At 39.5% G+C, this 26076-nt stretch overlaps 14 protein-coding genes across 14 annotated transcripts; 6 read left to right on the forward strand and 8 right to left on the reverse strand.

The window, feature by feature from the left end:
- Nucleotides 1-1670: 1670 nt before the first annotated feature.
- On the forward strand, nt 1671-2570 carry C5L36_0D04375 (uncharacterized protein; the record flags this gene model as incomplete). The annotated part of the gene is made up of 1 exon (XM_029467327.1): nt 1671-2570. The coding sequence occupies one exon, from the start codon at nt 1671-1673 to the stop codon at nt 2568-2570; it is 900 nt and encodes a 299-aa protein (XP_029323187.1).
- A 235-nt stretch (nt 2571-2805) lies between these two features.
- On the reverse strand, nt 2806-3393 carry C5L36_0D04380 (uncharacterized protein; the record flags this gene model as incomplete). The annotated part of the gene is made up of 1 exon (XM_029467328.1): nt 2806-3393. One exon carries the CDS (start codon nt 3391-3393, stop codon nt 2806-2808), a length of 588 nt encoding a protein of 195 aa, XP_029323188.1.
- Nucleotides 3394-4239: 846 nt separating this feature from the next.
- C5L36_0D04390 (uncharacterized protein) lies at nt 4240-6267 on the reverse strand (the record flags this gene model as incomplete). The annotated part of the gene is made up of 1 exon (XM_029467329.1): nt 4240-6267. One exon carries the CDS (start codon nt 6265-6267, stop codon nt 4240-4242), a length of 2028 nt encoding a protein of 675 aa, XP_029323189.1.
- A 744-nt stretch (nt 6268-7011) lies between these two features.
- On the forward strand, nt 7012-8118 carry C5L36_0D04400 (uncharacterized protein; the record flags this gene model as incomplete). Its single annotated transcript, XM_029467330.1, has 1 exon — nt 7012-8118. One exon carries the CDS (start codon nt 7012-7014, stop codon nt 8116-8118), a length of 1107 nt encoding a protein of 368 aa, XP_029323190.1.
- Nucleotides 8119-8175: 57 nt separating this feature from the next.
- On the reverse strand, nt 8176-13458 carry C5L36_0D04410 (uncharacterized protein; the record flags this gene model as incomplete). The annotated part of the gene is made up of 1 exon (XM_029467331.1): nt 8176-13458. One exon carries the CDS (start codon nt 13456-13458, stop codon nt 8176-8178), a length of 5283 nt encoding a protein of 1760 aa, XP_029323191.1.
- A 269-nt stretch (nt 13459-13727) lies between these two features.
- Nucleotides 13728-15296, reverse strand: C5L36_0D04420 (uncharacterized protein; the record flags this gene model as incomplete). Its single annotated transcript, XM_029467332.1, has 1 exon — nt 13728-15296. The coding sequence occupies one exon, from the start codon at nt 15294-15296 to the stop codon at nt 13728-13730; it is 1569 nt and encodes a 522-aa protein (XP_029323192.1).
- Nucleotides 15297-15572: 276 nt separating this feature from the next.
- On the reverse strand, nt 15573-16322 carry C5L36_0D04430 (uncharacterized protein; the record flags this gene model as incomplete). The annotated part of the gene is made up of 1 exon (XM_029467333.1): nt 15573-16322. The coding sequence occupies one exon, from the start codon at nt 16320-16322 to the stop codon at nt 15573-15575; it is 750 nt and encodes a 249-aa protein (XP_029323193.1).
- A 541-nt stretch (nt 16323-16863) lies between these two features.
- C5L36_0D04440 (uncharacterized protein) lies at nt 16864-18936 on the forward strand (the record flags this gene model as incomplete). Its single annotated transcript, XM_029467334.1, has 1 exon — nt 16864-18936. One exon carries the CDS (start codon nt 16864-16866, stop codon nt 18934-18936), a length of 2073 nt encoding a protein of 690 aa, XP_029323194.1.
- Nucleotides 18937-19081: 145 nt separating this feature from the next.
- C5L36_0D04450 (uncharacterized protein) lies at nt 19082-19852 on the reverse strand (the record flags this gene model as incomplete). Its single annotated transcript, XM_029467335.1, has 1 exon — nt 19082-19852. The coding sequence occupies one exon, from the start codon at nt 19850-19852 to the stop codon at nt 19082-19084; it is 771 nt and encodes a 256-aa protein (XP_029323195.1).
- A 218-nt stretch (nt 19853-20070) lies between these two features.
- On the forward strand, nt 20071-21000 carry C5L36_0D04460 (uncharacterized protein; the record flags this gene model as incomplete). Its single annotated transcript, XM_029467336.1, has 1 exon — nt 20071-21000. One exon carries the CDS (start codon nt 20071-20073, stop codon nt 20998-21000), a length of 930 nt encoding a protein of 309 aa, XP_029323196.1.
- An 11-nt stretch (nt 21001-21011) lies between these two features.
- Nucleotides 21012-22376, reverse strand: C5L36_0D04470 (uncharacterized protein; the record flags this gene model as incomplete). The annotated part of the gene is made up of 1 exon (XM_029467337.1): nt 21012-22376. One exon carries the CDS (start codon nt 22374-22376, stop codon nt 21012-21014), a length of 1365 nt encoding a protein of 454 aa, XP_029323197.1.
- Nucleotides 22377-22562: 186 nt separating this feature from the next.
- Nucleotides 22563-24146, forward strand: C5L36_0D04480 (uncharacterized protein; the record flags this gene model as incomplete). The annotated part of the gene is made up of 1 exon (XM_029467338.1): nt 22563-24146. The coding sequence occupies one exon, from the start codon at nt 22563-22565 to the stop codon at nt 24144-24146; it is 1584 nt and encodes a 527-aa protein (XP_029323198.1).
- A 142-nt stretch (nt 24147-24288) lies between these two features.
- C5L36_0D04490 (uncharacterized protein) lies at nt 24289-24708 on the reverse strand (the record flags this gene model as incomplete). Its single annotated transcript, XM_029467339.1, has 1 exon — nt 24289-24708. One exon carries the CDS (start codon nt 24706-24708, stop codon nt 24289-24291), a length of 420 nt encoding a protein of 139 aa, XP_029323199.1.
- A 347-nt stretch (nt 24709-25055) lies between these two features.
- C5L36_0D04500 (uncharacterized protein) lies at nt 25056-25970 on the forward strand (the record flags this gene model as incomplete). Its single annotated transcript, XM_029467340.1, has 1 exon — nt 25056-25970. One exon carries the CDS (start codon nt 25056-25058, stop codon nt 25968-25970), a length of 915 nt encoding a protein of 304 aa, XP_029323200.1.
- Nucleotides 25971-26076: the final 106 nt, after the last annotated feature.

A 26076-nucleotide genomic window follows, 5' to 3' on the forward strand; every position in this document is an offset into this window, starting at 1 on the left:
ACAATTTCAGTATATTCTATGTTCACAAAACCCAGTAGCTGTCTATGCAACAAATCTTTATAGCAGAAGGACTTCAATCATGGAATAAGAAAATTAACAAGAATATAATACAGTACTGCAAACTAAAATTTGCTAGAAGAAGTAACTCAAAACCAAAGTCAGTCAAAGTACTTCTTCAAGCATATGGTCATTATTCAATACCCTCCTCCCCACAGCACTTTGTTTTGGCGACATAAATAGAGTTTCATTGGCAACTCAAGTATCACCAACTAACATTTTGAATAGGTGTGCTAACTGACTCTCTTAGATCTACTGGTAGTCATTTCTCGAGGTCGGGTTATATTGGTTTCTTCTTATTATTAGAAATACATTCAGCATTGGTTATCCAATAATAACACAGGAAGCTTTCACTATTGCACGTTTATGGTATTTATGGAGGAAAGAGAGGAGATGAAACATTTACCTACTTTTATACATTAAAGATTGTTGTGTTTGGCTGAGCTCCTAAAAATAGCCAGGTGCAACGTTAATTGAATTGGGACGGCAAATAGTATATCAGAATGTAAATTTATTCTACGAGAATAGTGAGCTGTTTGCAGAGGGCATTACTACAATGACAAGTGAAAGCTTGGTCGGTAATCGGTATAGTTGAAGCATTTTGTTTTCTGATACTGATCTCAGTAAAACACTACTTCACAATACACAAATACAATTGTCAACAAAACCTACAACTTGAGCCACAGCATTTTAACAATCAGATCAATTTCTCAGCCATCCCTGGAAACCTATATAGGGGTTTTGTTAAGTTGCAATGAACACTGGAGGAAAAAGGAAACTTGACTGAATAGTGAGCATTGCTTTTTCTTTGCCAGCAAAGTCACATCCGGAAGAGAATATTTGCAACAAAGATGCAACTGCAACAGTTTATAAGTTTCCCTTGACATTCCTATTATTTCATTTTGAAAACATCAATTCTTTAAATAATATCAATAGGAATAACCCGCACCATTATAGCTAACATGCTACTAATAAAAAAGAGAAAAAATCGCATTTGAGCATGAAAACAAGGTTTTATCTGTTGTTGCAGTGCATGTTTGCATGCCATGCACCTCTCTCAATAGAGATTTCAAGATCTCTACTAAGGCATTTATTATAGATTTGAGTCCTTGCCAAATAATTCCGTATAAATCATGTTTGCTGTGTATATGTTCGCTTTCTTTTTGGTATCAGAAAGGTCTCTCAAGGTGTAAATATAGTAGTTAGCACTTTTAATAAGAAATAAAGAAAAAAAATTCTCAACTCATATATTCACAAAATTTAGCAGATTATTTAAATTATAAATTTAGTATATTATATTTATTCATCATCAATTATCCTTGGCACTACCATAGATATAATCATTCTCAGTATGAAATGTGGGTATACGTTATTACATGATACTGGAAGAAGGGTAAAGAAAGGCTTGGTCTTTTTGCAAGTATACTAATGGAAGCGTAACATTATTCAACATTAGATACAACAACACAACTGTCGCGGTGTACGGGTAGCTGTAGGCTAGGCTCAAACAATAATTATGCAACAGAAAGTACATTCTAAATAATCAGTGAGAAGCCTCACATCACCTCCCGTTCGAATTAAATGTTTACTTTTTGACTAAAACCAGAACTACCATGTCAAATCCAGAGGGGTTGATCAGTGAGGCAACTAAAAAATTGAACAAAAGTAGTGGATTTCTTGGGTCCATCTTTGGAGGCTCAAGTACCACAAAGTATGAAGAAGCAAGTGAATTATTCACACAAGCTGCAAACTTATATAAACTACAACGTCGAAATTTTGAAGCTGGTTCAGCTTTCGAAAAAGCCTCAGAGTGTCAAGTTAAAGCAGGCTCACTGGATGAAGCGTCAAACACTTTAGTCGAAGCATATAAGTCGTACAAATTGGAGAATCCAAGCAATGCAGCAAAGTGCCTTGAAAAGGCAATTGAAATGTTCATCCAAAGAGGACAGTTTAGAAGAAGTGCTAACTTCAAAAGCGATCTAGGTGAATTGTATGAGAATGAACTACAGGATATCAAATCAGCAATCAAAAGCTATGAAGATGCCAGCGATTGGTACAAGGGCGATGGTGCAAATGCCTTGAGTAACAAGTGTCTATTAAAAGTAGCTGATTTGAATTGTGATGAGAAGATTAAAGATTACAAGAAAGCTGCAACAATCTATGAACAAATTGCCAAAGAATCTCTCAACAATAACCTGGCAAAATGGTCATTGAAGGAATATTTCCTAAAAGCAATCATCTGCAGACTAGCGGATAACAATGACTATGCAAGTGCAAATGCGTTATTAACAAGATTTTTATCGTGGGATCCCAGTTTTGAAACCACTAAAGAATTTGAGTTTTGTAACTCCTTAATTGAGGCTGTCAGATCGGGTAATGCAGACGATATTGCTATTGCATCAAAGAAATTCGACAAGTTTACCAGGCTCGATGGTATGAAGATAAAGATATTGAACAACATCAAGAACAACATAGTGGAAGCGCCTGTAGATATTGAAGAAGATTTTACTTAGTGTTTCCCGAAACAAATTGGTTTTCTTCTTAATCTCCTTGCGATTATATTTTGTTTGCTTTTTTCTCGGATTAAATATATAAATATATATAATTAGTAAATAAAAATACATAAAGTATGAAGACAATGAAATCTTGTAATGTATTAGCATAAGAATGGGAGGGAAACAGAGCAAGAGGTGTATAATTTCTGCAGTTTTTATCTTTATTTGATCTTAAAAAGATTTAATTAGCTATTTAGTTTCTACCTCTGCCAGAGAAACCACCACGGCCACCTCTTGATCCACCACGGCCACCTCTACCACCAAAGCCGCCACGGCCACCTCTAGATGCACCAAAACCACCACGGCCACCTCTACCACCAAAGCCGCCACGGCCACCTCTAGATGCACCGAAACCACCACGGCTACCAAAACCACCTCTTGAGGCGCCTTGTCCCTTTGGACCCTTCTTCTTTGGAGGCTTTGGAGCATACGACTTTGGTTTCGGTAAGAATCTCTCCAATGGTAATAGTTTGTCACCACCAATGTAAAATTTATCACCTTCTTTAAATGAGGTAGCCTGAACACCTTCACTTGGCTTGATGGTAAAAAAGACTTCGTTCAAAGGACCTAGGATTTCGTCGACCTTACCAACCTGTGTCTTGTTTTCCAAATATATTGGGGCATTGAAGTAAGGTATCTTTTCATTGATTGATTTACAAACGATATCACCCTCACATGAATGTAAGAATTCACCCATTTCGAAAACTCTATCTGGAGGACCCTGTGGGGCAAACGATCTGCCGCCACGGCCACCTCTGAAACCACCTCTACCTCTGTTCATTGTGTAACTAGTAGTTGTGAAATTGGAATAACTACTTACTATTTTGGGTTAACTACACTTGAAGATTTTCAATAAAATTTTTTCTTCTGAATAAAACTGTGAAATTCATGAGTGTGTTCTCCAAGTGATGCACAAAGCATTGTGAAAAAAAAAAAAAAAAAGTCCAAAAGGCTCCACCAAAAAAAAAGGTAAAAAACACGACCACGTGACCCACATGTCCACCCGTGCACCGCAACAGTGTTCCCAGCGCTTCCCCCTCCTTTGATACGAGTTTGTGCTGCCGTAGCCTAGCGGTGAAGGGCAGTTCCAAGCGCCCTTTCGAAGCCCGCCGTTGCCAATAGTCCATGCGTACTCGTATACAAAAGGATTCCATTAAGTAATCAATTATTTAAGCGAGTGGGAAATTCGGTGGTATGCGCCGTCCCCGGGCTTTCTCTCTAATAGAGTAGCTCGGTCCCCTGGATAGCTTATTGCTGTCTTCCTCTTGAGAGGTTCCTGGGCGTGCAAGCGCCGGGCAGTTCCACAAGAAATTTCTGGGGGGCGATGCGGAGAGAAAAAGAAGGGTTTCCCACGAATCCCGTCTCTCGTCTCCCCCGTCGCCCTCCACTGGGAGTGTTCTGCGGACGGTTGGCCCTTTAAATTGGTACTTGCTTGTACAACTTTGGAGGGCTGTTGAGTGCAATGCGTGGATCCTTGTCATCTTGACATGGAAACTCGATACCGATCACTATGGTGACGGTGGGCTTTTTGTTGTTTTTACATCTTCCGCCTGACACAGGGTCTGCACATTCTCTCAGAATGTTTTATGTTGTTCTCTACAGTCTGTTATTATATACCTTACGTACATTAAGCAAGATTTTGAGATTTGACACCATTGAGATCCGAAGACACCGTTTGAATCTCTCCGGTTGTATCACCCTCTGCCGGCTTATGATAGCTTAAGTTCTTGTAGAGACCACCACGGCCACGGAGCCCTCTCACCACCCCTCTGCCTCTAAACGCTCCTCTTCCTCTTCCTCGGCCTCTGTTCTTGCCATTACCTCTGCCTCTTGTCGAGATGGATTCATAGGAGACATCCGGACCTTCACATTCTATGGGATCAGTGAAAACGACGCCGGACGAACGATGATTCTCCTGTTTGGCGGAGGTGGAGCTTTGTTTGCCAGAAGAGGAGTTTACCTCTTGTACAACACTTTCCACTTCTTCGCCAATACCAACATCCTTGTCGCTCTTACTATGGGCAGCATCTTCAATATTCTGATCAATTCCACTACTGGCTTCTCTGACTTCTACTGACACATCCGTGGTCTCACCATGTTTGCTTCCAGGTCTTTTGTCGTTTCTGGATGCTTCATTACCCTTATTTTCATTTTCACCTTTATCGTGCCTTTTCTGTACCCTGTGCTTCGGACGACGTGTGGATTTCGTTCCATTGAAGAGGTGGAGCTTCTTCAACTCTTCCTCGTATTCTTCCTTACTTAATTCACGCGCAACACGTCTCTCTATATTGGCCTTCTCGGTAGCGTCTGTCTTGCCATTAACATCTTGCTTGACAGTATCCTTGTCTTTCTCCTGAACTTTATTACTTTCCTGGTTATTTTCCTTGTGGCCTTCATTGTTGTCCTCCTTATCACTTTCCCTACCGCTTTCCTTATTACCATCCTTACTATTTTCCTTGTAGTCATTCTTACTGTTTTCCTTTTTAGCTTCCTTTTTAGCTTCCTTTTTAGCTTCTTTTTTAGTTTCCTTTTTATTTTCCTTTTTACGTTCCTTACGATTTTCCTGGCTTTTTTCCCTATTATGATGAATTAGAGAAATATCAAAAGTAGTATCATTGATAGCTGCCTTTTTCAATGTTTTTTCAATTTCCAATTGTTTCTTTAGTGTGTCCACTGGCTTGGCATTACCAAAAGGATTGATTTTCCGTTCCCTCTGCGCTTTCTTTTGTTCTGCTGGACCTTCTTCCTTTTGCTTAGTGTGCTCCCCCGGTATGCCATTCGAGCTATTCGGAACATCGATGGCAGTACTAGAAGGGGGCTTACCAGACGCATCTGGTTTAGAGCTCTGAATCTTCTTCTTCTGTAAAATTTGTGCAACTTCACGAGTGTTCTCAGAGACAATAGGGATTTCAGGAACAGTTACCGGTTTTGCATTTCCAAAGGGATTTTCCTTTGCTTTTTTTTTCTGTAGTATTTGAGCAACTTCACGAGTATTTTCCGAAACCACTGGAATCTCAGGAACAGTAACTGGCTTAGCAGCGCCAAATGGATTAGCCTTTGGCATTGTGCGTATTGGGGGTCTTTCATGGTGATCTACATCAGGAGTTTTATTATTATGACGTTCTCTTCGTTCACGTTCTGCGTTTTCAATGCGTTCATCTTCCTCATCTTCATCATAGTTGATAGATCTATTATACTCCATGATACTATTGAATTCTGTAATTGGAATTGGTTCCACAAAAATCTTGTTTCTTTCAATGTTAAACCCATTCCATTTACAAACTTTTTGCAAATCTTGATTATTATGGAGGAAGACAAAAGCCAATTTACGTTTCTTGGATTCGTCTGATGGGTCAATTAGAACATGACATTTTATGAATCTCGTGTATCTGGACTCAAATAATTCCTTCAACAATTGACGTGTGCAGTAGCTGGGGACATTGTCAAATACAACAATATATTGACTACCACTCAGAGATGACGTATTGAATCGACTATTTCGGTCAAACCTATCGAACCTATAATTTGACGAATTCGACAACGAGAGGTTATTCATTGAATTGGGAGAGCTCAATGTACTTGTAATATCAAAGTCATCTTCGATCCAAGATGGAGTGCCCAAACTGGCATCAGCCATGAACTCAGTTAATGACATTTTCTTGGTACCTGTAAAGATGAGCAATTAACATTGTGATTTGAAGTTAGTATGTGTTACAAAATATGGCTAATTGACTAGCAACTTGTAAATCAATAACATACCCATATTTAATTAACGAGTCTATGCGTGTGAGTGTGTTCTTACTTGTATTTGGCTATTTGGTTAAGCCTTATTTACATTCCATTCGCAGTCACACAAACATGTGTTATTTACATGACAACATAGTTTCTGTAAAGGTTACCCGGCGTAAATACCCTTTCTTCAACTTGTCCAGTTTCCTTATTAGGACATAAATAGCAGCAAATGCGAAATGACCTAATGAGGAAATCAAAAGCCCGGCGAATTTTTGAACCCTTGGCAATTCGGTACAACTCGGCTTCACTGTCCGGAGTCCGATTGTTGAATATGCATTTAGGGGGTAGGCATGAAAGATAGAAGTTTAAGATGGGGTGATTTACAATATCGATGAGTCGATGTGACCGAAAAAGGACCTGTATACTGCGGAGAAGCAAGGAATTATGTTACCACGTGAGTGGGGTGAATAACAATGATACACAGGTAGGTATTCGTTCAAGGAAATATGTGCATATGCATGTTGTGATTTGGGCATGTACAAACATATATATATATATATATATATATATATATATATAGTGGGATGTCTCCAAATTGTGAAGAAGAGTGATTTTTCCATTTAGTCGAATACCTAAGAGAACAACCCATACATATCAAGAGAGAAATATGTTTATGAAAGGACTTACCTATTTGAAGCCAGGGATTGTATCTTGGCAATCTATTCCAAAGCCGGTTTTGAAAAAACCTACCGATGTTATTGGTAAAGTTGTAACAACTACCATTTGCGGTTCTGACCTCCACATCCTCAAGGGGGATGTCCCTGAGACAACAGCCTTAGCTGCAACAACTGGCCATGGTGTTGTTTTAGGTCATGAAGCAATAATTGAAATTGAGTCTGTGGGGGATGCAGTGAAGAACTTCAGCAAGGGTGACGTATGTATTGTTTCTTGCATTACATCTTGTGGTAAATGTTATTATTGCAAGAGAAACTTGCAATCCCATTGTACAGGTCATATGGAGGGTACATCGGGTTGGGTCTTTGGTCATGAAATTGATGGCACTCAAGCGGAATATGTCAGGGTCCCTTGCGCAGACTACGGTCTATACAAGGTTCCAGAAGGCGTCGCTTATGAGAAGTTATTGATGTTATCCGATGCAATTCCAACGTCATATGAAATTGGTATTTTGAATGGTGAAGTTAAAGAGGGCGACTCAGTTGCAGTTGTTGGTCTGGGTCCTGTTGGTTTATCTGCCTTGTTGACTGCTATCAATAAAAAGCCAAAACAACTCATTGCCATTGATATGGATGAAAATAGATTGGACTTGGCAAAACAATTGGGTGCTACCCATATCATCAACTCTACAAATATGCCAAATGAGGAAGTTGCCAAGAAAGTTCAGGAAATCTCAAAGGATTTAGAACCTGGAAGAGAATCTGGTGTCGATGTTGCCATTGAATGTGTTGGTGTCCCACCAACGTTTGAATTGTGTGAAGACTTGATTGCTTCAGGTGGTACAATTGCCAATGTCGGGGTTCATGGTGCAAAGGTTGACTTGAAATTACAAGAACTTTGGATTAAAAACTGTAAAATTACTACTGGTCTAGTCTCTACTTACAGTATTCCAGATTTGCTGAATCAAGTTGCTGATGGCTCATTGGATCCATCTCCAATTATCACTCACCACTTCAAGTTTGACGAATTTGAAAAAGCTTATCAAGTATTTAAAGATGCTAAAAATACAAAGGCCATGAAAATAATTCTCACTCCCTGAATAACTTACCCATATATATATATTACCCATGTATTGTCATTCGTACTCAACAGCAGATCAGTCCTCTTCTTCGACCTTTTTGTACTTTTCCTCAGCTCTTTGTTTTTCTTCTGGGTTAATCTCATTAACACCACCAAGCAACCCTTTACTCAGGGCTTCTGTAGCTGCAATAGCAGGCCTAATTAAAACCACAGGTGTCACTTTTGCATATTCTTTAATTACGCCACTAGTGGTTTCTGCTTCGTTTGCTTTAGATTTGGCCTCATACACTGCATTTCTTGCAATCTTCAGATTTCTTTGTATTGAGCCGTACGCCACTTTCAACCCTTCGTTGAAATTGGATGGCTGGTTGGAATATAAGCTCTTAATATATGAACTTTCTTTATCAATGCCCTCATGAGAGTTACCTTCATCACTATCGCCATCTTCGTCAGTAATTGCACACTCCTCACTATGAACATCTTGTTTCCTATCACCACTATTGATTATATTTTTATTCTGGAAGAAGTATCGGTGGTAGTCATTTTCATCTTCATCCCCAAAAGATGCGGCAGAGCTTCTGCGTCTTTCGTGGCTTTCCCTTGAATCAGCCGCTTGCCCTTCGTTAACTACTCGCATAGATGACCCCGCTCCTCCTAACATTTGTTCGGTATTCTCCAATATTGTTTGTGTACCGGCTGCCAGTTTAGCTCCTAGTTTTAAAATTTCCCCACTAGTTGCTTTTGTAAATGCTAATGCACCTATCTGTAAACTCCTAATGACCCTACCGTCTTTTCTATATTCTCTTACCGGCACGCTTACAATCTTATTCATACCAGCACTAACGTTAATTATCGACCTCACAGGAGCCAACCCAGATAGTACACCCACTAGCTGATTTCTCTTGATATCGGGAGACCAGTAGCTAGTTAAAATACTATTGAGGTTACTCATACCATTAATTCCGTATAGCTTGACCTCATTCAAAGTAATTTCTGAGCCATCAATTATAAATATATTGACGAACTCTCCAGTATGTCCTGTCCTTATATCTGCATAGTCAATTTTCTTTGGTTTATAGTCTAGCTTAAGTTTAACTGTATCAATAATTAATCTTTGTATGAACATCTCCTCATCATCTACAGCAGGTGGAATAAATCTCTTATCTTTGAACTCTAAAAATCGAGTTAGGAATTCCAAAGTATCTTGATCAACATAGAATCTCAACGGCAATACCTGCACTCGTAATCTCATTTCAATTGCTGCTAATTCCTTGATCGGTCTTACCAACTCAATATTGACTTTTACCATACTTTTTCCCACCTCACGTTCTCCGTATTCTCGCATGTATCCCGCAAACATGTTCCAGCTGGAAGTGGGGACATTGTCAAAAATTGTAAATTTGTCTATGCTGAGACCAATTTCGTTCACAACTTCAAAATCGCCCTCTTTTCCGGAATAAAAGTCCGGCTTGACGTCAGGATGCGGTTCATTTGTTGACAATAGCTTAAAATCAACATCAATATCCTCCAGCATTATTTGCACTTTGTTTTTCAAAGACCGAGTTAACAACTTCGGTGTGCCATCCGCTTTCTTACCTAAATAAATGGTATTAATATACTCGTTAATAGCTCCATTGTTATCGTTTTCGGGACCAGCCTCAACGAGTACACTTTTGTATAATGTTTCTTCGATGTTAAAACCCTCCTCAACATTGGAATCGCTTACACCAATTTTATTTAGTTCGCTTGCTGTTTTAGACACTCGTTCAAGCGCATTTTTAATCTGAAAACGTGTTTCCTTCCAATCGTAACCATCGTGCAAATTTAGATTAATCTGGGAAACACTGAAGTGTACTTTCACTGGAATTGAATAATGCGCATCGCCTGAACTACCAGCCTCCTGCTCTTTTTGACGTAATTTATTATTCATATTTCTCACATAGTCCTCCACGATTTCAAGACTTTGACTTGAGCTCAAATCTGCACTATCCCCACCATTTTGGGACAGATTAGATATTGCACGCTCTAGTTGTGGTAAAGTGGAAAGAACCTGTTTTGATGAATCAAAATAGTCTAAATCAATATCATGGAAAACGTCAATTAATTCATTTTTATCTTTGTATTTATCGTCATATGAGAAATAGACAGGTTTCTTAATATTTTTTAGCAGTTGAATAAAACATTGAGTAGAATCACTACATAGGTCAAGTGTTATTTTTTCCAAGTTAGCTTGAATATCAATGGGTGAATGATCAAAGTGTGTCTTTAAAGATGTTTTAGAGTTTAAAGCAATTTTTAGTGAAATTGTACTCAAAGTCCCAATATTAACATATCCTTTACTTGTCCAAATTGATGCAATTTTCCAAGGATCATCTGAATCAATTATATTTCCAGGAGCTTTTTCATTGCCTTTGGTATCATCTATTAGAAAAAGCGAAATCAAATTCGAGCTGAGTTGGAAAATTAAACTGGAGTCTGTGTATTTGTAGATATCAAGGTTAGATTTATTCAAAACCAAAACTGCACAGCTATCTAGATCCACTGGTTTTAATCCTATACTAACATCTGTCAGTGACACAAATATTTCTATCATCAACTTCCTTTTCACTTGTTCAATCGATTCGGCTTTTATATGAGTGACGGAGGTGTCGACGACATTCTCTCCACTACTGAACATCTCCAACCACCTCCCATTATAGTTGATTAGCCAGTTATTAATATATATATTGATTGCATGTTGTACTTTTATGAATAACATCGGCGAGCTAGACCATTTGTTCGGTTTTTCAACTATTTTTTCAACATTCTCAGCGTATAATCTGCAAATTGAAAACTCTGGAACTGATATCTGGTGGTCTAAGCTTGAAGTTATGAAACTTATGTTTCTAGTAGTACCAACAATATCACCAAATTCTTCATTGATACTACTGATTTTCACATCAAAGTTTTTAATAAGAAGATATATGTCAATTATTCTTTGTTTCAGCATTATACTTTGCATCATTCTGTTTCTTTGGGTTGATGGCGTGCCGCTAAACGATACACCCGGGTCATTGTTTTTATCATAATGACTAAACTTTTCTTTAAGCCCCTTCAAAATTTGTAATGACTGGAACAATGTCTTCCATGGAGAGTTGAATGTAATAGAGTCAATCGCCATCGTTTTTTTAGTATAACATTTTATCACACTTTGCGTGTTTACATCATATGTTCGAAACGAAGTAGGTTCTGTCGGAAGAGTCACTCGAATGTCTTGAAGATTCAACTTTGCAGTTCCCAGTATTGTACTTAGTTCTAAATTGATGAATTCTAGTGTTGAAATACGGTTAATATCATCGTATAGAAAGGGAGCTATTGAGAAACTCAAAGTTTCCTTCCCATCATCAGAGAGGCTGATTATGCCTTCAGTTTTGCCTGCTTTAAAAACAAAGTAAAATGGTTTATTCTGACGTCGTGTTGAATTGGGATTTCCGAGACCGAATCCTGTTCGAGGATTTGGAGTCCTCCATGACATTGGGCCTTCAGTATTATTTTTTTTCATACTTTTTGCTTTAAACTGTTGGATTTGATGCCAAATCGGCTGAAATTCATTCTTCAACCCAATCAAAGTCTCTAACAAAGCATAGTCAACTTTAATGTGCAAAGAATGACTGAAAATTATTGTTGTGATATGTTCTTTTTCTAATGTCTGTGTTTCTATTCTGATATCTGCATGACTACTGGAGGTTCGTTCAAAATAGGTAACCTTTTGATCGTCAAAAAACAGTTCCATTTCTTCTAATGACCCTTGTACTAATGTAGAACTTCTCTGCTGCAATAAAAATTTTGAAAACTGACAAATAAAGGGGGTTTTATCTTCAAAATTATTGGATTTATTCAATTTTGATTGTAATCCAACTTGTATTAGTTCAATTGAGAACAAGCTTAGAGTTAGTTTTGAATTTGCGTTTAGAGATGTTTTTTCATTAGGAGCTGCATTTTGTTGTGTTTTCGAAAAGCATTTTTGTTTGTCCATGTGAGATAACAATTCAATAAAGGAGGAAATAACTCTAGGAAACGGATTTAGACTTACTTTGATAATCCCAATCTCTATAGATAATTTAGTACGATCTTCAAGAGATATTTTGATCCTATCAATATTCACCAAGATATCTTTATCATCTTCTTTTGTCCGATCCACTTCCACAGGTGAAGGTTTGAAGTCGCCCTCTATAGCACTAAGATAAACGCTTTTGCCTGATGTTGAGTAAATCGCACTTTCCATTAATGATTGTTCCATTTCTTCTCTATGCTCTACCATAAATGAAGATGACATCAGATGCTCATCATATTCATCGTCACCACCTTCGCTCCCACTCACATTATCTGTCTTATAACCATTGGTATTTTCACTTTCAGCATCTACATCATTATTGGTTTGATTATCATCCACATGATACTCTTTCTTATTACCGTGACTACTATTAAACGTAGTTTTACCTTTTTGGTGACCCAAACCAGATACCTCAATGTTCTCAATTGTACACCGCCTTTTAGAGTTATCACCACATGCCTCGATCAATGCAACGGTCAGCATCATCGAAATTGGGTCCGATATGATCTTAAACTTTATATTAGTAAGCAATACACTGGTTTTGTTGAGAATATATTCAACTGCATATTTGAGTATTAGATTATTGGGTGATTTTGTGCGATTAGATCCTCTCTTCAACGCACTATCAAGGTCAGTATTGACATCCAAATCATTGTTCAAGATAGCTTCCGACAAAGCTGCTTCATTTCCTTTCTTATTTCTACTTTTATTTTTTTCACCACTTAGATGACTATTCCGGCCATCAGCATGATGATCTTGATCACCAGCATCATCTATTTCATCACCCCAGGGTTGACTATTGGTAGTATTTGGCGCATCAGGACACAATGAATTCACACCGCTCATTGCATCAACAAAACCCACCACACTCTCCATCATCTCCCCCAATCCTTCCACCGGATCATCTATCCCATTCATGAATATGGAACTTGCAGAGTTTGCAAATTCTGATTTTCCGAAACTTGTTTTGGGATTCACAATACAATCGATTCCATCAACTGTAATTTTGATTCCATTTGTATTTATTTGTATTTTTAGATCAGATGCAAAAGCATGTCTCACATTGAAAGGCATGGATAAAGGTAAGTATTGTGTTTGTAGCCTATCAATATCTAATGCTATATCTGTTAAATGCAGCGAAAGTCCGGAGTCCCCATTAAATGCAAATGATGATTGTTGTGGTATGTCCACCGGGTGTAATGGTAATCTTGCCAATATGAAGGACATCACATGCTGCTGGATTGCAGCCGTAAACATAGAAGCCATAACCTATAAACAAAAGTTAGTTACTTGAACACAAGGTGATTCATATCACTGGAGAGTTGGTATAGGTACTTGTGTTAACACCATCAATATTCATGTCCTTCTCTTTAAAAAAGTGGCAATGAGCCCGCATATTTCCCAAAGGAGAAATTTCTGCGCAGCCCGAGGTTTCCATCAATCACGATTACAAATACTTGCGATAAGATAAGACATTGTATAACGCTGAGTGAATGTCTGTGCTAATATTAGTACAACTTTATACACATTCAAGCCTATAAAAAGTTTGGGTCAATGGCGTCTTCAATGACATGTGCTCTTATGAGAGCCTTCTCTTGGTGTTTTATATAGAGCAACATCGATCCACCGGATAGAACAGTTAAAGTGACAAGCAAGGTATTTATAGGAGTTGGATCATTACCAAATTGAAAATGTGTAGCGTTGTCTAGTAATGTTTGTGATATATTCATCATACCACTAATAAAAATAATTGCACCATAGACAGTACCAAAGTTGGCATAACCAAACACTTTCACGCAATAGTCAGACACTGCAGTATAATAGAAAGGTCTATATAACACCAACAGCAAGATTCCAATATACTGGAGCACTTGGTTACATGTCATACCGAAAAGACCAATGGAGGTAGAGACAGTTAGCAAAATCATCAAAATTTTGTAAGTTTGTAAATTATCAAGAATGAGGCCAATAAATGGAATTGAAATAATTCCACCAAGAGGCAATGCAATATCGAAAAATTTATTAATTCTAATGGCAATTTCTGGGTTAAAGTAATATTCCATTTGAGATGCAATTGTAGCAACAAAATAATTAATTCTTAGCATTTGGATTGTCGTAAACATACACATCAAGTACCACCAAGGGGATTTAAATTGCTCATACAAGGGTACCGAATGTAACACACCAAAAATACCACCAGAAGCTTCTTTCAATTGATGGTCTGCAATCTCCTCATACACAGATTTAGCAGAAACAACAGAACCTCGACGTGCTCTGTCGGTTTCCCGATCTGCAATCTCATCTGGCTGATAGCGTGAATCATGGGGATTCATTGGTAAGCCATGTTCGTCCAACCCAGTTTCAGCCTCTTTAGCTAAAGTTTCGATAGTCTTGTAAGATCTATGTGGCATGATAAAGAATTGGCAGAGTAATATAAACAGAGGAACCACCAGATAGTAAGAGAAAAATGTTTTCAATGTCAAATTTGAAATATAGTTATTCTGATAAACAACACGATAAAATAAGAATAATGCAGACGAGGTATCAAATGCGCCTGTCAGCAATGCCAAGATCAATCCCGATCTACCAGGGAAAGAATTGGCCAATTGGAAACAGCTGATAAATACGAATGGCCCACCAAAGGCCAAAGCAATGTATCCAAACAAATAAGCATCAATTGATTTAATGGATGAACCATTTGACAGTAAAAGTGATGCCATTGCAAGAATGAAAGATCCAATTATACCAGTGACTCTAGGCCCATAATTATCGAGAATTGGACCAACTAATAATGCGGTTGCATTAGTGATGACAGCTGCATAAGTGAACATTCTGTTTAATTTTAGGTCCTGTTCAACACAAGCAGCCTCAAGAATAGACGGGACAGATCCAGTACCTACTTCACATGCCTCCTTATAAACTCCCTGGGAGATGAGAACAGGTTTCAATGCAGCAAAACCAAACACCGGTCCTGCTGCAAATAAACACCACACCATTGCACATCCAACTTGTGTAATTCTCAGTGCTAGAGAAGGTGTTTGCTGAGTGGAAACACGAGTGTGTGATCCAATGGGGAGAAGAGGAGTATTTTCATCAGAAGCCATCTGCTAGTATGCACGGTGACAAGTATTAGAACTATAGACGTGTAGTACCTACAAAGAGGAAACAGAGACATCAAAAGGAGGAAAACCAAGAGGAAACTCGAGGACATTTACTCCAAGAGATAACCAACCAAGATTTTCCCTTTTCATGCTTATCGATAAAGGGTGCGGAATTCGCCGACGCTATATAACTTGTCTGTATTTACTCATCCAAGATACTCTATGGTGATTGTAATCTATAAAGACGAAAGATGGGGGGGGGGTTTCTGTGATAGACGACTAAGCCTTACCAAGATTGTCGAGCTGATTAGCAAGCTTGGAGACGTCGTCCTCTTTGTCTTTGGAAGCCTCTTCCTTTTTCTCTTCGCCAGCAAGCACACTTTCAACCCAGGCAACTTCTTGTTTGAGAAGATCCTTGGTACTTGGACAGTAATGTCCACCTGGATGCTTGAGGATGGTGTGGTTTTCGCAGATTTCTGCAAAAGCAAGAGATCTCTCATTGGCAACCAGTGTATCGAGTTCACCAATGACGTGAAGTGTAGGAAGTGTTACCTTTTTTTCGTAGTAGTGTTGGGCTGAAGGATTTTCAAGCTTAAACCCGGAATACAAGATTGCGAATTTCAAGTGTTCAAAGGCCTTTTCATCTCCAACCACCTTATCAAACGTGGACAGGAGAGCACCAACAACACCGGAACCCTGAGAGAATCCCATAATACCAACAAATGGACCGTGTTCCTCCCATGCCTTCTTGATGGTATCCAATGATGGCTGAATGTCAAATTTCTCCGGTTGGGTATAGACCCAGCCTCTAAAGTCAACTTCTTCGGCCTTATCGTCGGCACCCAAACTTGATGCAGCAAATGGCAAGTCTGCCGGTGTCAACTTGATTGGACCGTCGATGAAAACAGTATGATAGCCTGCCTTCTTTAACGCTTTTCTTATACCCGACGCTTTGACGGAGAAAACCTTGCCGTTTTGGGCAAAACCGTGCAGACAGAGAATGGTACCTTTCATAACCTTCTGAGACATGATGGGTGCTGATGTCAATATTCGATAGCTAAATGAGAAAAGATATTGGTGGATTCGGAATAGGAGGAAAGAAGAAGAGAAAGTGAACAAATGGACCTAAAAAGTGAAATATCTCTACGGTGTTAAGAGACTTTGCACTTTCTCGTTTATTTCCAACCTTGTTTGAAAACATTTTTTCCTCTACAGTAGGGAATACACGAAAACGGTCTCCTTGTCAGACGTAAACCTCTTGTTGATCGTCACATATTACACACCATACAGAACACACTGTAGTAACCAAAGAGCCATTATTCTCGCTTGGAGGAGTATATCTATTCAATTTTTGTTCATTATGCGTTTCTCTATAAATCTTTCATTAATGTGACGTTCCCGTTAGGGACTAAATGTTGAGTTAGCCCGTCCCTTAAAAAAAAAAAGGATATGCACGGCAGAAAGGTTGAGATGGCTTTTTCTTCCATTTTGCAAGCCACAAATGTTCTTTCCAGGTGGAGTCTTCCCCCCCTCCAAATAGAATATACTGGTAGCAAGGAGAGAGTTGGAAATGAGCTATTCTCAACAAAAGATATTAGATGCCTGGTTCAAACCGTTACCGCTTGAGGAGTATTGTGATTTGGTGAAGGACAATATTCCAGAAAACATCCCCAAGACAGACTCTTGCCCAAAGGATTACAGGTTGGGCAGGCTAGACATAGCATGTGGACCACTAGTGAGATTTTTGGCGTCCCATGAGAATAACTCAAATAATTACAGGGGCTCGATTATGATTGTCGTGAGGAATATTGATGACGGCATCGACGTCCCCACTCTGCAGTTTGTCATTGGACCATCTGTTTCAGACGGTACAAAAGAGCATTCCATTGCCGAAGAAGCTCCAATCGATTCAAAAGTTATCTATAAGGAGCAAAATTTCACATTTATTCGATACTCATTTATGTTCCAGCTAAAAGAATTTGAACAAAGGGTTAGATACTCAATTGATGGTGATTTCAAACCGCACTTTCAGTTTTTCCTACCTTCCTCCTTGAAATCAATGAATGTCATGTCTTACTCCTGTAATGGATTTTCCTTGGCAGTGGAAACTGAATCTTTTAAGAGTTCCCTTTGGCTAGACGTTTTACGTAAACATAATCAAACCAATTTCCATTACCATGTGATGGTAGGCGGTGGTGACCAAATTTATGCAGATAGTGTGAAGAATAGCTCTACTGAGCTCGCTAAATGGCTAAAACATAAACATCTACATGCATATGAGAAAAGTACCCCTGAAATGGTGGAATCCCTGAATGACTTTTATCTCAACCATTATATAAAATGGTTTGGAAAAGGTTACTGGGAAGGTATCAATGGTAAAACCATCCAGGCTGCATATCCAATTGCATTGTCTACTATTCCGCAAATTAACATTTTTGATGATCATGATATCATTGATGGGTATGGGTCATATAAGGATATTACAATGCGTCAGGATATTTTCAAAACACTTGGCCAACGTGCTTTCTTTTATTATATGTTATTCCAACACCACACTCATCCGGATGAGCCAACAGAACCAGAATCTTCATGGATCATTGGGAAAAAACCTGGTCCTTACATCAACCAGCTATCGAGATCTGTGTTTGCCAAATTAGGAAGAAATATTGGATTTCTAGGTATGGATAACAGAACTGAGCGTACCAAGAAGCAGGTAGTGATGCCAGAAACTTACGATGCGATTTTTAATAGATTGGAAGATGAGGTTTCAAAATCAGAAAGTGCCGGCAAACCACTAAAACATCTCTATGTCTTGTTGGGTGTCCCCATCTGCTATCCAAGGATGGTATTTTTAGAACGACTTGCATCATCACCACTAGCGAGACCCTTAAAGTTTCTTGCTCGTCATGGAGTAATTGCAAGGGGATTAGTTAATGAGTTTGATGGTGAAATAGAGTTGTTGGATGACATGGAAGACCACTGGTGCTCTCATCATCATAAAAAGGAAAGAAATGCTTTAATGAAAAGACTCATTGCATTTGGGCATGAACACAGCATTAGAATTACCATCTTATCAGGTGATGTTCATCTATGTTGCATTTCAAGATTTAGAGATGACTCTGGTAGAAAATCATACAAATCCCCCGAAAACGATCCCAGCTTTATCATCAATCTTATTTCATCAGCAATTGTAAACGTTGCACCACCTGACGGAATGGCAAAGTTTTTGTCGTATCGTGCAAAGGAGCACATTTTTGAGAGTTTTATCAAGGAAGACATGGTACCGCTTTTTGAGCTTGAACCCGCAAGCAATAAGAAACGTGCTACCAATATGTTTATGAACAAAAGAAACTACGCGGACTTGGTCCCTGTGGAAAATATATCTACTGAATATAAAAGTGAAAGGTTTGGAGTTGACACGGCAAACAAATACTTCGTTCCTGGAGCAGTCGATGGACCTTCTCTTAGTATAACATACGATGAGAATAAACATGAAAGTTCCAAAACTAATGGCAAGATCGGCTATCCATTTGATGAGGATGGCATTTTAGCAACCCTGCATGTTGAGGTTGATCACAGTGATGTCAGCAGCAAAACCGGAGATTACGATTTTGTTGTCCCTTCGTTAAAGTTATCTGATTAAGTAACACTGGTCAACTCTACACGTATTTTTCTCCTGTCTCGTAATCCATTCTCTTATTTTTGCTAATTGAATGTACCTTCAACGTACACTTGGAAAGATTCTAACATATCTTTTATAAATATTCTGTACACCTCTTATAAATTATTCATGCTTTTTTTTCAGCAAAGACAGTCATTAATGCAAAGACAGAATAAAACATTCCTAATGGATATGCAATCAAAGGTCTAGCATTGGACAACTTCAAGACTCTGACAAAGAATCCACTGGCTGCCCAGGTGCACCAGGCGACACATATAACAGAGAAGGTGTATCCAATGAAATTGTTTAGCTGTAGAAGAACTGCAATGGCACTTAGCAGTACTAGAGGTAATAAACAGTACCCTATAACACTAGCGGTTCTTAAAAAGTCTAAATCACCGTCAGTGGCAGAACTCATTAGCTTGAATAACCAGTGCAAACTAACAGTTCCAAACAATGCAACACCATAGATATAACCAAAATGTGTTTTCCCACTTAGCAGTAATAGCGTACCAAATAGTAGACAGAAAAGAATAGGTCCAGCCATGTCACTATCCTGGATGATGTCTTCTCCCAATGAGTTACTCTTTAAGCTCAACACTGCCATTGTCTTGGCCCTGATGTGACCGAAATTTACGCCCAATTCTTCGAAAAGTGGAGCTTCCCCAGGATACCCCGATGTCGAAAATGCCGCCAGTATTCCTGGCGGTAAAGGGGCTTCATAGTCAACTGTCCTTGCAGATGGCGTCGCCATTGATCCAGAAGGCATGAAGTTGGTTGGTGGAATATTCGTAGTAGAGTTGGTATTCAAGGAATAGCCGCCGTTGTAGCCACCGTATTGTCCATAATTACCAGTGGAGTTATTCGCTGTATGCTGGTATTGCTGGTAGTAGGACATTTTGTGTTGTATCAAGCAAGTGGTTTTGCCTTAGATTGGGCAAGGGAAAAGTGTATGTATGAAGAACTGCTTGAGTCTTGACCATGATTAAGAAGTGCTACATTGTAAAAAAAACATGCTGATCGAGCATCGAAACACGTTAAAATAGTAACAACAAATATAGACAGCACTAGATTGCCGGATTGATACCCCTTCTTTGCACAAAAAGTCCCATCAAGATGTCAGACATTCTGATAGAAAACTATGTACAGCAACTAAACGACCCCGAAACATACACCGATGTTCATGCGGCGGTTATAGATTTGGTCATGAGTGTGCGTACTATAAGTAAGGATCAACTAATGGTATATCTTCAAAAAGCCATTCTGACTGTTTTACTCGATTCGACTGAAGATTCCACAATAGAGGAGGAACTGAGGAGTAGTATAGACTCTACTGTTAAAAACCAATATATAAACATCAATACTTTGCACTCTGTCTTACATTCAATAAATGTGAAACTAGATGTTTTTGGAATGGAAATCGCCGAATCCAGAGACATGGATACATCAACCGAGATATTGTATTCCTTCATCAATAAGAAAGGTACTGGTGCAATACAACTATCGACAAAATACACTCAGAATGACATTCAACTTGTGAAACACGTGGTTGATCGGATCTTTGCTCCTGAACATGTGCTGCAATCAAGTGTAACTGATGCCGAAGGGAATATCCTTCATCGTATTACATACTCTGTCCCTTATATGAGCATGATCAAACATTTGCGAAATGGCCCCGAGCAGTTAGATGACGAAGATATGCCGCTGATGACCAAATTGTCATTTGATGAATCCGAGTTGTTTTTACAAGATCTGGAACTATACGGCTGGTTGGAGCTGTATAACGATTGTTTTACACTATCTACAAGGGGGTTAGTCGAGTTGAAAGATTTCCTTATAAAAACGTATGGAAGCTATCCCGATGGGACCATCTCCACGTGCTTTGGATGCAAAGATATACTCACTCGTGGATGTGCATGTCCGAATTCTTCATGTAACGTACGTTTTCACAAGGATTGTAAAAACCTATTTCGAAAATCTAGGAATACCAGTGCTTGCCCTAATTCTGATTGTGATGCAGATATTGAGGATTTTTATAGTTTCTAACATACCTGCCTCTATAACTTTTCTGCAAGAAAATCTCTCTCTTTTCTATCCAAATATTTGTTCACTGCGTCTTCTATTAAGTCATAGACAGTTTGTTCCACAATGCTTGAATGCATGCGTAATCCATATGGCTTAATGGTACCTGAGTTCAGGGCGGAATCTAAATCCTGAGGAACTCTCCATACTTTACTACTAGTATTAAGTTTGACTGCTCCTCCCCTGAAGCAACTGACCATTGGATAGTAGCCCAAAGTCCCGTCATCTCGATCAACAATAAAGTCATCTAGCTGCTTTTTAGATTTCTGGTCCCTGGCTGCCCTTTGCTCACTAGCAGGTGGTAGAAACGCAATTAAATTTGTAAATGGCACACCAAATTTCTCACCATTTATATATAGAGTCATTGAAGAATTTGGCAGTTTGGCTGGCTGTGATCGTTTGTTATCAGGCATAGCATGTTCACCAAAAACAGTCACTGGATTGAGTAGATGGTCCATTTGCTTAGAACCAGTATATTCGTACTCCTCAAAGTATAAGTTGTTTTTATATTTTATTGGAATCATCTCTCTTTCTACACCTTTTCCAATGAATGAATCATTGATGTTCTTTGAGTCCAATGCAGGGTCCAGCTTTTGGGGCTCTTCCAACGTTTTTTCGTAAATCATAGCCTTTGATATTTCTTTCTGTGTTTGTATGTCTGGTAGTTCAATTAATATTCCAATGATATCACCAATCTTAAGATCTCTTTTTGTTCCAATATCACCCCTTCTACTCAAATGGACTTTCTCACAATTGATATCTCTAATTCCATAACCATATCCATCAAAGCCAACTGGTGCTTCCAGCGAGGCCTCTCTACGAGCGATTCCCACTCGTACATGGGCAACTGAACTTCCGGCTTCAATAACTGGTGTATGCGACCTCGAATCAGCGTTATTGTTAATGGATTCATCACCTCCAACCTTAGGAATACCACTGATAATCTCATATTCAATGTACCATCGCTTTTCTCGTAATCCGTACTCTGCACGTACACTTCTCCACCCGTCTCCTTCCTGACATCCTACTATTGCCATATCCTCATCGACTAAGATGTCCGGAGATCTATCAAAGTACGACCAATGGGCCGTAAACGGTGGGAGGTCTGTTGTTGAATATAGTGAAGAATCTAAAAGTGGATTCGGCCGGCATGGTGTGTACTTAAACCCCCGTTTGTTGTTAGGTAAATCTGGTGTTGTGTACAGTTGAATTGTATCACAATCCTTAGTATAAAGCTTTGCGCTTGGTACTAATTGGGGTTGCTTCAATGTTGTAATCAAATCGTTCAGTTCATAGGGTGTAGGTTTAAGCCGTGGAATAACTTTTTGTTTTTTGGCCATGGTTACTATAATCCACTACTTCATGTAGCAACTACACGTCGTACAGTAGTAACCATTGTTAAGGATGTTGCCACTGTTACTATAACGGTGCAAAATTTCAGAAAAAAAAAACCGGTGAGCACAAAACTTGATACTGGAAAGTCCTTATTGACAATATTTCTTGTTCTATAGTTATGGAAAGCAAGGATGAAGACAAATTTGAATCACATAAAGCAGGTCAACAAACGATATAATATCTTTACATCGTTGAGAAAAGCTCCAGTTGTACATGAAGACTTCAGCTATGCACCTTTAGTACATACAACCTACGCTATTAAAGATAACTTTACAACTAGAGAGGAGCCTACAACATGCTCATCAAAGATATTATCGTCCTACATCTCTCCATTCGATTCCACTGTTGTTACTTTGTTGAAACAAAATGGGACCCATTGCATTGGTAAAACCAATATGGACGAATTTGCAATGGGTAATTCCACCACTTCTGGGGTTTTTGGTCCCACATTGAACCCACTGTATGAACAAAACGAGGATTTGGTTGAGAAATACGAAGAATTTGAGTTTGGGACAAAGGATTCTATCTCAGAAACCGATGGAGAAACAATTTCAAGGGAAATCTTATTTGGAAAAGGTGAAGATATTAGTGAACACTCATATCTTGTTCCGAAGCTTTCTAGCGATTTCAGTGCCAAGATCTCCGATAAACAAAGAATAGTTGGAGGCTCCAGTGGAGGTTCTGCTGCAGCAGTTGCCAGTGATTTAGTGGATTTTTCAATTGGCTCCGATACAGGCGGTTCGGTTAGGTTGCCTGCAAGCTATACTGGCATTTATGGATTCAAACCTACATATGGCCGTATCTCAAGATGGGGGTTGGTTGCATACTCGCAGAGCTTAGACACTGTTGGTATAATGTCGAAGAGTGTCGACAACATATGGAAAGTCTTCACGTGCTTAGATTTACCTGATGCCAAAGATCCCTCGTGTTTGACTGAATCTGTTAGAGAAGACATGGCTATCGAAAGACTGAACAGTAAGAAAAATGTGGGGAAGAAGTTCAAGGTTGGTATTCCAGTTGAGCTGCAGTTGGAAGGCATGAGTGGAGCAGTTAAGGGAGCCTGGAAAGATTTATTGATAAAATTGCAAAAATCGAAACTAATCGAGGTGTATTCTGTTAGTGTACCATCAATTAAGTATGCTTTGCCTACATATTATACGCTAGTGACATCTGAAGCCTCCTCTAATTTGAGTAGGTACGATGGTATTAGGTACGGTTATCGGGCAGGAGAGAGTGTGTGTGACCTCGCCAAGGAGCCTGAGTTTGTGACTACACGGAGTAGAGGGTTTGGAGAAGAAGTCAAGAGCCGTATACTATTGGGTAACTATACACTCAGTTCGTACGGATACAACTCACACTTCATGAAAGCGACTGGTGTGAGAGGCATGCTAATTGACGAGTTCAACAAAGTGTTTAGAGATCGTAACATGTTGGTCGACAAGTACTTCCCCAACAGCGCTGGCGTGGATATGATGATTGTACCTACTGCCGTTCACGAGCCTGCTCCGATCAATGAGGTATGTGGCTCCACTGATGCAGTCAAAAGCTACATGGATGATGTGTGTACTATTCCAATGTCCCTAGCGGGTCTACCGTCAATGTCGATTCCCTTTGGCGGCAAGTCTATGGGATTTCAACTAGTTGGGCAACACGGACAGGACTATAAGGTGCTCGAGTTCACTCGTTTGGTGGAAGAAGTGCTGGACGCCAAATAGAGTGAGGAGAGTGCATTTCTAGGAGCACTACAATTTTCTGAAATGCTTGTACATAAATAAATAAATATACACATATATATGTATATATAGATGGATGGATACTTCAATCATATTATGTTACACGGGTCTGTATAATGGTGTATCAGATTGGAAGGACACGAACACCTGCAATTCTGTCCACCACTGGAGCAACCATAGGATGGGATAAGAATGGTCCAATGACTGGCATTGACCTCAAGAACTGGACTAGAGTTGCAAAGAACTCGCCAAACAAGGCCAGTATTCCAAATGTTTCAACAACAAACCCAATAAATGGCCGCTTGGAGAGAATGAGAATGATTCCTATAGCAAAAGCAAGTGTCCCACGTATTTTTTCCGGTCTTGTGAAAAAGTACAGAGTTTTCTGTGGACCAATAATAAGACAAATCCCCACCAAGAAGAGTATATTGGCCATTGACAGCAAACCAGCATCAAAGAAGGACATAATCCCAAGGAAAAAAAGTAGGGCCCCGGCAGAGGTGAAAAAAACACCAAACTTCTGTGTCTGAGAAAGCCAGAGCATTTTTTTTTTGGTTCAAGATAAGACTTATTTCACCAAAACAACAAAGTGGCAATTAGAAACATATCTGATCGGTACCTGACGAAAACATGTTGGCTCAAAAGAGAAACAATATGGATTTTCTTAGAAAAACATCCAGCTGCGAAACACGGACAAACCAAAGAAGCAAAAAAAAAAAAAGAAAAAAAACAGGTTAAACTCGAGCAAGAAAAAAAAAAAAAATTTCAATGGCGGGAAAATAAAGTAAAGGGAGGCTTGGCTCTTCAAGAGATGAAATATTGGTCATTTGATCAAGTTGAAGAAGAAGGTTCTTTGTTTTGGCTTGGATGTTCAAAGCAATAGAGAGATAAATGAGTTTCCAGAACAATAGGCGGCCCCAGCGTTCAGGGGGATCGACACCGGCGGCAAGCGATCTGCCTGTGTTTGATCCAAACACAGACATTCCCGATGAACCTCCACCATCATATGACGAATCTGTTGCAGATCCGTCCATTCCAGACAACTACGAAGCGGAACAACCGCCACGCCAGCCTTTGAGACCGCCAGAGCAGCCACCGAGACGAAGCTCCAGTACAAGGCGTCCAGGGAACTCTGAAAAGCTACAGCCTCCTTTGGTCCATGCAACATCCAACACCTCATCGACACACTCATCTAGTACGTCTACATATAGCATGTCCACATCTGTCCATAGTGGTGGCCATTCGCCGTATGTGAGCAGCTCGCAGTTCAGACCTCCCCCAAACCCACCCACACCCACCAGCTACCAAGCAAGTGCTACAGAGCTTCCCCCTCCAACTGCGATCAATCCAAATCCTTATCTCCCCTGGAGATACTCACCGTCTTATCGATGTTCGAAATGTGAAAATACTGGTTTCAAAAAGAAAAACGGACATCCGTGCAAGAAATGTTGGGGCAAGTTCAGACCTGGAGTTGTTCCTCCAAAGTCTCAGGCAGAACTAGAGAGACTCACCAATCATAAGCCGGCACCCAAACCGTTGAATCCAAACGTTTTCAAGCTGCCGCCAGGTACAGTTTCCATGTCAATGCCATCCATGCCAATGGTTCCACAAATGCCTATGGCTCCCCAAATGGCCATGCCAATGCCGCCTCAACCTGCCATTGTTTCCCCCGGTGACCCCAGAATCGGCGGTGTCTTGTGCCCAAGATGCAAGGGTAGAGGTATGGTGCATTTCTTCCTAGATCTTGAAAGATGCCACGTCTGTAATGGATTGGGAAGGGTTGCTTCTAACGGTAGACCGCTATAATGACCGTATTCTCCTTACACATCCTCTAGAATATGTATGTATATTTCCATTTTCCTTGCGTCACTTACTTAATTTAATGAGTTTTCTCTACTATTTTATACATTTA

This window comes from Pichia kudriavzevii, chromosome 4 (genome assembly GCF_003054445.1).
Source record: "Pichia kudriavzevii chromosome 4, complete sequence".
NCBI classification, from domain to species: domain Eukaryota; kingdom Fungi; phylum Ascomycota; class Pichiomycetes; order Pichiales; family Pichiaceae; genus Pichia; species Pichia kudriavzevii.